The following is a 10939-nucleotide window of genomic DNA, read 5'->3' as shown; positions in this document are numbered from 1 at the left end:
GATTCATGTCAACTTGTCATGTCATATTTGTGAATTGAAAGTATTCTTGAGCATTTTTTGGGTGATATGTTGCAAGTCAATTTACTATTACCACATAAAGCTGTGACTACATCGTAAAGAATTTGAAATGTGGTGATTTCCAATCTTTCTTAAATTATTCCTTTGTTCCCTAAATCCTTAAATCAGTGTTTTCTGAAAAAGTGTTCATCTATTTTGATTGCAAAGTCATAGGTTGAGTTTTATTTCCTTGAGTAAAAATGTGAAGAAACGGTAGCTACTCCAAATTCCAAATTTACCTAACCAAAGTTATTGCATAACCACAGGTTCTATACACCACAGATGACAGCACAAGCCAAGAATGTAGGAATGGATAACTAACACAATCCCTGGCCTGAAACACCCTGTAAAATTGTGACTTTGCCTGTGGGAATTTCTGTGAAAACAAATAATTAATCACAAATCATTCATTCATTAATTTGTGTGAGACACAGAGATAATCAAAATACAAATTAACATTAGCGATCTTTATGTAAATAATTTTTATCTTTATTTCAGTTTATAATTTCCTGTGCAATCCAGTTCAATTCAGTAGCAATATTTGCTTTTCCCATAAAAATACATCACAAAATAATGAATAATTTAGATATAACTAATGGATATCTGCACTGAGTTTCTTTTTTAATATGAAAAACAATGTGGATCAACTATTCAAAATGGCTGTTTGATGAAAAACCTCAAAAGTAACTATCACATAGTATGGTGAGGTTTTGTGCTGTTTAATAGTGAAAATGCAGCTACCACACTTAGAGGAACTGTCAGGGTGTATGACCAAAGGTGGTTTGTGTTGTAAGGCTGCACATCCGTAATCTGTTGCAGTGAATTTGTATACCAAATATGGGCAAGCATCTTGATCACATATGGTCATGTTAATTTATGCAGCCCTTGCAGGTCAGTATCACAAATATTTTTTCAAGACCTGAATTACACTTATGTCATTTCTAGTGCAGTCTGGTTTTAGAACAGTTGTGACATTGCTCATATATGGTCTACAGGAACTGAATAGCATGATTTTCCTCAGCTGCGATGTATTACCTCAAGCAGAACATATTTAATTTAATCTTTAATCAGACAATTACTGTTGAAAAGTTATTGTGGATCAAGTCTAGATTTTAGCTTGATATTTTCTTAGCATTTTTAAGTTTGTCAGTGACAAAACATGTATTGGTCTCCTTGATTGTCTGCTTTCAAAACCAATGCTGCTGAAAGACCTGATCTAGACTTGACCATAAAGGTGACTTTAAATATATTTTTCATATACTACACATTTTACATATACTGTTTCAGAATTTAAATTCAGTGAAACAACATTTAATTTTTAGCTGAACCTTTTTGACATTTTTGCATCCCTACCCACCCACTTCTGGCTCATAGCTACTATATTTATGGAGGCAGCTACAAATAACCAGCTTACAATAGCTCCTAGTGGTTAGCTGAGACTTGGATTCAACTATTAAACTATATCTTAAAAAACTATTGTGGGCATCCAAAGTGCTTGTTAGAACTCAGCTAATGTAGAGTTAGCCATGGACTGCTTCAAACTGTAAACAGTTTATAGCCATAACCTCTACAACGGATTGAAGGTTTTTGTTGCTGAAAACAAAGCTTTTCACCTTTAGGGATATGTCGCCCCCTTGCGAGTCACAATATATATAGCATTTAGTATTTGGATACAGCAGATCCTAGTATATACCAACCAGATACACTGCTCCTTGCATAGGTGTAGATTTAATTTCAGCTTTTGTGGAGACAAACTGCTGGACCAACTAATCTCATTTAGAAAAATGTCAAGTCTCACAAGTATACTAGATAGCCTAGCAATGAATTTGTATGAAAATATTGTGGGTGACATGTCTCCCTGTCGCCCCAAAACTACAGTGGGCTCCAGAATTATTGGCACCCGTGATAAAAATGTATTTTAAAAAGGCTGCATATAACATTTACATTTACATTTACATTTTAGTCATTTGGCAGACGCTTTTAATCCAAAGCGACTTACAAGTGCAAATGAACAGCACAGATAATAATCAATGTTGTGTTCTGTTTAAACATATAGAAAGGATATAAACAGTTATTTCAATACATTTTCAATACATATTTAAATATTCTTTATTCAGTAATCTTATTATTTCTGAAAACCATAGATGTCAAAATTATTGGCACTCATACTGTAAATAAAATCAAACAAAGTTAAACTGCCAATAACATTTTACTAAATTAAGTTTAATTGAACTCTATTCTATCACTTTCATTCATGTTTCATTAGAGTATAAAAATGAGGAAGCATACATAATCCCTTTGTCATCCATCACCGTGAGAAAAGACAACTGTCCATTCAATGGGAACAGATGCTAATTGATTGTCACAAGTCTGGTAACGGGTACAAAGAAATACAGTACATCAACAAATAAAAATGCCACCTAGCACTGTAAGGACAATAGTATAAGGAAAAAAAAAAACATGGAATGGTTGCAAACTTGCTAGGAAGAGGATACAAGTGCATTCTGTCCCCATGGTGAGGGAGATGGTGAGGGATGCCATAAAGAACTCAAGGATCACAATCTAAGAATTGCAGAGATTGGTTGCATCTTGGGGTTACCAAGTCTCAAAAAGAACCATAAAACATCACCTCCATATGATCAAGCTCTTTGGAAGGGTGGAATGAAGAAACCCTTAACTGAGCACAATAAACAAAACCAAGCATCTGGAGTTTGCCAAATGTTGTTGGTATTATGGCTGGAAGAGAGCACTATGGTCACAATGAATTCAACAAATTTGTCTCTGCTAGGAGACAATCAAAAACCTGTGGTCTAAACGGAAAAGGCGGGTCCATGAGCGCAAACCCAAGGATTGTGAAAGCTTCTACATGGAGGAATGATCAAACATCCCTCCTCATGTGTTCTCTAAACTTATCACAAATTATAGGAAAAGACATGGCTGTCATCACTGATATATAGTAGTTCACACATTGTGGAGAACATAAATCAGCACATGCAATCAGCACATATTGCATTTAAGGCAGCCAATTGAATGCGAACACTGTTCGGGATATATCACGGTAGCCCTATATCTCCTTACAGGAGTAGAGAGAACGTGACGTGGAGAAGATCTGTCACATGGAAGACAAGTACATAACAAAAAAAACATTTGTTTAATTTCCAGTTGGACTCGGTAAATGCAGTGTGAGATTTATGTTGTTTTTGCAGTATATTTCTGAACGTTGTTTTGGTAGAAAATAAATAAATAAATAAAAGTATTAATATATTTGTCAATTCATTTCCATTGACTGAGCCCCCATTAGCTTTCACACCCGTCTCTCCCATCGAGCGTATACATGTCTATGGCCTCTCCCCTGTATTGTTGTCACGTGACACCTAACCGGGCTATCCCCTCCTAGGCTCCGCCTCACTACTACGGAGAACCAATGAGAACGAAAACATCTCTGTGAGGAGACCAATTAAAACATGCATTTTACCGGTTCTTGTGTCTCATTAAGGGGCAATGAAACATGGCTCAGCTATCTAGGAAATAATGGGGAGACGATTGGCGTTATTTTATAATTACCACAGGGCTTCTCAACATTAGTCCCGCAGGTTGCCATCGTATATTGGATGCTGAAGTGACCATTGTATTTATCGTAGATTTTCTGCAGGGATTCTGCATTGTGAGATGGTATATCAAACCGCCGCTTGGACCGCCTGTGGCTGTGATCGGCGTTGATCAGCGCTCTGTAGCTTGTTGCAGCGACGAGGGAGAGGGCGAGCGCGAGAGGGAGGGGAAAGAGGGAGGCCAGCGGAAAAGGAGGGGAGTGGAGTCTTCAGTTTCACCATAAACAGCCAAATGGGGAGACGGTACGAACTACATTTTTAAGTTGTTGCAAAAATCGTTTGAATATTGTATCTAGCAAGCTAGAATACCGACAGTCCGGGTCGGGGAAGTAGATGGCTTAGCAAAGCTAAGCATTCAGTCGTCGAATATGCATGTGACAGATAGTGCGACACCGGTATGATGCTAGCTAGTGAATACCGTGGATTGTGGAGGCTCATTCGCACGGTCCCCGAATGTGAAGACGACAATGGATTCGTGGTGTGTCGTTCCTCCATGGATAACCACCTAGAAATTACCGGGAGCACACGTGCATTGTAAGGTCTTAACGACGGGCCCAGAAATTCGTTTAAGGTAACCGCTATGTGTACGCGGCGAGGATAGAAGCAGGCATTAGGCTCTTTATCGGGAACGAGCGTGGAGGGGCGTTGTGAGAATGGCACGCTTTAGTTGAACTCAATACTTTGGTCTTTTTGTTTCGTATCAGGCTGCCGGCTATTTTGTGAGCATATGTACAAACAAAATAGCCACGCCACACCAAACGTGTCACTCGAGGGGGGTAGCCTTTCTGAGCTGTCTTGAGTGCTCCATTTTATACAGTTCCGTAGATTTATGCTAAGCTAACTGGCTAGCCCGGGTCAAGCTCGTGCACACTCATGAAGGAGTACAAAGTAGTCGTTCTTGGAAGCGGCGGCGTCGGTAAGTCCGCGCTGACTGTCCAGTTTGTCACGGGCACTTTTATCGAGAAATACGACCCGACCATTGAGGATTTCTATCGGAAAGAGATCGAGGTGGACTCGTCGCCTTCCGTGCTGGAGATCCTCGACACGGCAGGCACGGAACAATTCGCCTCCATGAGAGATCTGTACATCAAGAATGGCCAAGGCTTCATTCTGGTCTACAGTCTCGTCAACCAGCAGTCATTTCAGGTAACGTACTAGCTAATGCACATAATATGCTAATCAATCACTGATTTAAAAAGTAGCTTTGCTCTTGCAAGCCATCTTCAGCTTGCTAGTAACGGTACCACCCTGGGTAAGATGGACAAATAATGCTAACTAGCAGATTTGCTCTACATACTCATCTCAGTGATGTGCGGACTCGTTTTGGAATGATGGCTAGCGAGCTACATCCATTGTTAAGATGTGCTCAAATGGCTGTTCTCGATGCATTTATTGTAACAGTGTAGCTATCTTTACGCCCACACTTGCGCCCAACGATTATCATAGCTAATGACTGTACCCCTTGACTTATCAAGAGTACCTTGCTAGCTACTTGTCAGAGTTGACTTGCGAACACATAACTTCAAAGGTGATTCTTCATAAATGTATTTTTCCCCCCTTGACATTTGTAAAAAAATAATAATAATAAAATAAAAACATATTACATGCTTAAATGAAGGCTGCACATTTTAATGTAGAGGGTATAACGTTGGCTTTACAGCCTTGAAGAGAATGTAAACCCACGGACTCAAAACATGGAGGCCTGCTGGGTAACGTTACAAAATTAGGTGTTTTGTATGGCAGAAATCTACTTGGCAAGTGAGACAAATGTAAAGAAATCAGCGTTAATATGTAAGGTCACAAGAACACATCATGAAGAGAACGGGCTATTCAGCCCGTCAGTGGTCATGTACCTACTGTCATGACAGTTGAATACCCCTTGAATATGTACAAGAAAAAACCGTGTTAATTCCAAGTCCACGGAAAGATTTGCAATGAACAGCAGTCCGAATCACTTTTAAGTTTGGCCTGCAATGGGCCATCATATAATTCTGTATCAACCACCAGTGTCTCCCCTGACTATGCTATGTTGTCACTCAGTGAATTTGTGTGGCTTGCATGTCGTTTAAGTTTTTGCGGCTATACCTTTTTGCAGGGCTATGTGGTTCCTACACCTTCTCAATCTAGAGTCGAGTGACAACATGCTTGTAACGTTGTAATCATTTTGAAGGAAGGGCGATGACTGCACTTACTTGTGGTGATTGAAAGACACTTTCTGTGTGTGTGTGTCTGTGAGACACTGACAGACCAACAGACGGGGACACTCTGTCAGTCTTGAGCGAGAGTGCGAGGGAACAGCCAACTGATCACGCAGTTTGGTTTAAGGCTTCCAGTGCTTCCTCGATTTGTCAAGTTCATTTCTTCATTCTCCTTTTCCACTCTTCCACCCCTGCTCTGCTTCTCGCCCGGTTCGCCCCCCCCGCCCTCCCCCAGGACATCCGGCCGATGCGGGACCAGATCGTGCGGGTGAAGCGCTTCGAGAAGGTGCCCCTCATCCTGGTGGGGAACAAGGTGGACCTGGAGTCTGAGCGGGAGGTGTCGGGCTCGGACGGCCGGGCGCTGGCCCAGGAGTGGGGCTGCCCCTTCATCGAGACCTCGGCCAAGAGCAAGACCATGGTGGACGAGCTGTTCGCCGAGATCGTGCGGCAGATGAACTACGCCACCCTGCCCGAGAAGCAGGAGCAGTGCTGCACTGCCTGCGTGGTGCAGTGAGGGCCGAGGCCCCACGTCTCTCAGTACCTCCAGGTGAGGCCCCCGAAACCGCCGGGGTGGGGGTGTTAGGGAGTTAGAGTTTAGTTAGGCTAGGCTAGGCTAGGTTTGGTTAGGGTTAGGAGTATTGGGTTATGGCGCTCTTATTGTGGGTGGAATGTTATCCCAAACTCAACATTTCCTTTCGATTAGTCCTGGTTTCAGTGTCAAAACACAGGGTCTGGATTTCGATCGCCAGGTCAGGCAAGTGGCCATGACATTCCTGAACATAAGTACTAACTGATAAATGCAAGTAGATGTACAGTATACATGTGAACTGAAGTAGTGTTTAGCTCAAGTACATTATGAATGTGTTCCTCTGTGGAACGAGAGCATCTCTGGTGTTGACATTCCTCCCTGTGGGTGGTGCTGATGTGAGATTTGCATTATGGGATTTAAGCCTATAAAATCTGGAGCAAAACCACAACTGGAGGGCTAAGAGGAAGGGAGGAATTGAGAGATGCACGAGTTGGTGTCTGTAGTGCTGGTTGCAGGACTGTCTGTCCTTGGTTAGATCGGAAAAGAATGTGGAATGAAGCACAAACTGCTTGAACTCTGGGGTGGAAAAGTTGAGGTGAGAGAGGGGGAGAGAGAGAGAGAGAGAGAGGGGGAACTCGCTGGAAGAGGGAGATTCCTGGGGAAGGAGGGAAACGCGGCATCCTGAATAAAAGTTGTCGTTCCAAACAGGAAAACGATTTTGGCACTGTGTGAAAAGCTGGCTCGAAACACACACGTGCATGTACACATACGCATACACAAGCACACACGCACACACCGTCATACTTGTGCACTATAAATGGCAGTGGGTGACATCAGAGCAATAGTCCCATAGATGAGAAATTTCCCAGTGTAAAAATGACGTGTCTGAATGTGATGAAGTGGTAAATATTTATATAATATTTAATTTAATGGTGCAACCAAATAACATTTCCTTCTAGTGTCCTGCCCATTGTGCGAATCTATTGCTCAGGGTTGCTTATCTTAGGATTTTTTCCCCCCACTGTCTTCCTCTCAAGAAGGCACACCAACTCATCCAGATACATATAGCAGGTCAGGACTCCTGTTTCCTGTTTGTCTTTCTACTTCCTGTCTCAGACAGACGGTGGTTATTATCCCAATATAGTCTCAATGCCACTATTGTTAATGGTCTGATAACTTTTTGAAGTATTTATTGTTTTTGAATTCACTGTTTATAGTAGCATAATTGCACTATGTAAACGTGCTTGGTTTCTTTTTTTTTTGGGGGGGTCATACAGAAATATACTGCAATACACACTTAATTATGGACTTAATCATGATGTGACAATGTTTTGTATTTTTGCAGCCATGTTCCGAGGTAGAAATTTTGTGGGTATGAAAAAATTAACAGAGCACCACAGTGATATGAAAAAGCTGTGGTTATGTATTGCAACCACAGATAAAGGGGTAGTGTGTGATTAAACCTTTTGTGCCAGACCAGTAACATTACCACTGTACATATGATTCTCTCCATACAAGGACCAACCGCTGATTAATAATCTGCAATAGAGGAACATCCAGTAAGAGCCATGCCAGGAATAGCTTCCTTGTCTCAGACTGTAAATGAAAGAAGGAAATGGTAGGGGCTGGGAGAATGTGTCACACACTCCAGCCGTCTGAGTGGATCATAAAAATAATATTAATAATAAACTTTTAGTCATAGATCAACTTTCAGGACAGTGCGTTTTTCTCTTTTTTTTTTTTTTTTTTTAAGGGTATTTAAAAAATAAGGGATGATTGCGATTACTCATTGAAGCTGGAGTGTGCGGGTCAGCCTGCGTTCTGCCTGCTGGGCAGGCTCCGCATCATGTGAGCTCGCTCTGCGTGTCTCTGTGACTGCACGCTGTCGGCTCGCTCCGCGCGTCTCTTTGTGACTGCATGCTGTCGGCTCTCTCTGCGCGTCTCTGCGCGTCTCTGTGACTGCACGCTGTCGGCTCGCTCCGCGCGTCTCTGTGACTGCAGGCTGTCGGCTCGCTCCGCGCGTCTCTTTGTGACTGCACGCATCTCTGTGACTGCACGCTGTCGGCTCTCTCTGCGCGTCTCTGCGCGTCTCTGTGACTGCACGCTGTCGGCTCGCTCCGCGCGTCTCTGTGACTGCACGCATCTCTGTGACTGCACGCTGTCGGCTCGCTCTGCGTGTCTCTGTGACTGCACGCTGTCGGCTCGCTCTGCGTGTCTCTGTGACTGCACGCTGTCGGCTCGCTCTGCGTCTCTGTGACTGCACGCTGTCGGCTCGCTCTGCGTCTCTGTGACTGCACGCTGTCGGCTCGCTCTGCGTCTCTGTGACTGCACGCTGTCGGCTCGCTCTGCGTCTCTGTGACTGCACGCTGTCGGCTCTCTGCGCGTCTCTGTGACTGCACGCTGTCGGCTCTCTCTGCGCGTCTCTGTGACTGCACGCTGTCGGCTCTCTCTGCGCGTCTCTGTGACTGCACGCTGTCGGCTCTCTCTGCGCGTCTCTGTGACTGCACGCTGTCGGCTCTCTCTGCGTGTCTCTGTGACTGCACGCTGTCGGCTCGCTCTGCGCGTCTCTGTGACTGCACGCTGTCGGCTCGCTCTGCGCGTCTCTGCGCGGTTTCCGTCCTGGAGTCCAGCAAATACGAGCGCGTTTCAGGGGTCTGTCCAGCGCGTTTCAGGGGTCTGTCCAGCTGGAAGGCGCTGTCGGGTAGAGGGGTTAGGGCCTTCCATTATGTGCTGTAGCATTGAACACGGCGCTTAACATGGGCATATCCGACTGCACCGATGGTCTGTGTTTGTAAAATAAGCGTTCTGTGGAAGGCGCTGTGGCTCTGCCTGCTAATTGCCTAAATGTAATGTAATCTGATGATGTGACACATCCATTCACAGGTCTTTGCACTTGCTAATCAAGGCCAAGTCTGACCTGAGATCTCCTGAGTTGTTTTTGTTGTTGATGCCAGACACATGCTTAATTATGACAATAGCAAATTGTGCATCAGTTTGTCTGTATGCTAGTGTAAACTTGATGTACATTTTTAAATAAACCAGTTTGACAGTTTGATGATTTGAGTATGATTTGCTGTAGAGTTGGTTTCTCCCTGTGTTGGTCCTTAACCTTTTAGTGACCGTCAGGAGACTTGGGTGGTATGTTGGACAGTTCCTGTTGAAGCTTGGTTTCAAAGAAACTGCTTTCATTTATTTGTAACAAAATGTATTTGCCTACATTAGTCATCAGCGGAAGGTGCTATTCCTTAGCAACTCTGTTTAACTTCCCCTTTGGAAAATCCATGAGAAATGCTAAATGTTTGGCCTTGCAGTTTTACTAATTCTGCCATAATGCTTAATGGAGAAGAAAAGAGAATGGCTGTTAAGGAGACAGTATACACGGAATCATAAATATGTGTGTTCAAAATGTAAGCGAGTACCGGGTACAAAATAATTGATTGCTTTTGTTCTTTTTTTGTTTTCCTGTTCCAGACACGTTACTTGGCCGGACATCCTTCACTCTCTGCTTTGATGACTTAAGACCCTCTCCACCCCCCGCCCCCGCCCAACCCCCAACCCCGCCCCCCACACACACCTTGGAGTCCCAGCCCTTTGGCCGCTGAGCTGGGGGCCGTCTGAACAGAGGAGGGGTGGGGGGGTGGGTAGGGGGGGCAGACTCTTGAGCCCCCCCTGCCCAGCGACCCTCCTGGTTCCTGGAGTGCACACACATCTGCTGGTTTGACCAATAAGGAGCCCCCTGATTGTGGGAAAGCACACCGAAGACAGAGACTTGTGACTGGGGAGAGGGAGGGAGGGGGAGAGGGGGGGTGTTGATATTGGGATGGCGGGGTTAGGGAAGGGGTGGGTGGGGGAGTTGGGGTTCGTTCAGGACCGTATTGTGAAGGTGCTTGTTCGGCATATCCCCTGCTTTAAATCTCACGGCCTCTCTTCAGTCTAAGCACAATATGCTTTGCCCTTAAAACCGAGTACAAACTAAGCAATTACATTTGTAAAAAAAAAACAAAATACAAAAAAAAAAAGTGAAATTGTAAAATGTATTTCTCGTTGATTTCAGTGAACTGGCCGAACACGTGATGATTTTAAGTATCGGAAAATTGAGCTACCTACGGTGAATACTCAAAGTTAAGGACTGGGTGCATTGCAGTTAGAATGATCGGAGGCCTTGGTTTTAATCTTTATGATTGGTTCTTTGTATCTTTGATTACGCGGTGGCTGTCGTGTAAGATGGACCCCTCACCTATCTAACTCCATTTTATTTTATTATTTTTGGTCATCGTTTTACTATGCTTTTTCTGTCTATAATCTATTTATTAAAACCTTAATTACAGTGTTAGATACTTATTGCCTTTTTTATTTTATACTCTATGATGTGTTTTTGCTTTGGTGACTGCAGTATATCTGGTTTTAAATGGAGAATTAATTGAGCCTTAAATGATTTCAGTCTTAACTCGTGTGTGGGTGGTCACTGAGTCTGTGCAGTTCTTTTCGACAGCGTCTCACGTTGCGGTGTGGTTTTTTTTTTTTCTCTGGGTCTGTCGTGACCGCGC

At 43.6% G+C, this 10939-nt stretch overlaps 1 protein-coding gene across 1 annotated transcript; it reads left to right on the top strand.

The window, feature by feature from the left end:
- The first annotated feature begins 3545 nt into the window (after positions 1-3545).
- On the top strand, positions 3546-10160 carry rap2c (RAP2C, member of RAS oncogene family). The gene is made up of 3 exons (XM_061236038.1): positions 3546-4811; positions 6099-6410; positions 9864-10160. The coding sequence occupies exons 1-2, from the start codon at positions 4539-4541 to the stop codon at positions 6375-6377; spliced, it is 552 nt and encodes a 183-aa protein (XP_061092022.1). The 5' UTR covers positions 3546-4538; the 3' UTR covers positions 6378-6410; positions 9864-10160.
- Positions 10161-10939: the final 779 nt, after the last annotated feature.

The sequence above is a fragment of the Conger conger genome, chromosome 3, assembly GCF_963514075.1.
Source record: "Conger conger chromosome 3, fConCon1.1, whole genome shotgun sequence".
NCBI lineage: Eukaryota > Metazoa > Chordata > Actinopteri > Anguilliformes > Congridae > Conger > Conger conger.
This window is presented reverse-complemented; position numbering and strand designations above follow the sequence as displayed.

What these genes read in the sequence shown, in the direction of transcription:
- rap2c (XM_061236038.1), top strand. Translation starts at nt 4,539, where the DNA reads ATGAAGGAGTACAAAGTAGTCGTTCTTGGAAGCGGCGGCGTCGGTAAG. An exon ending in TCAACCAGCAGTCATTTCAG is followed by an intron (nt 4,812 to 6,098) that starts GTAACGTACTAG and finishes GCCCTCCCCCAG; the next exon opens with GACATCCGGCCGATGCGGGA.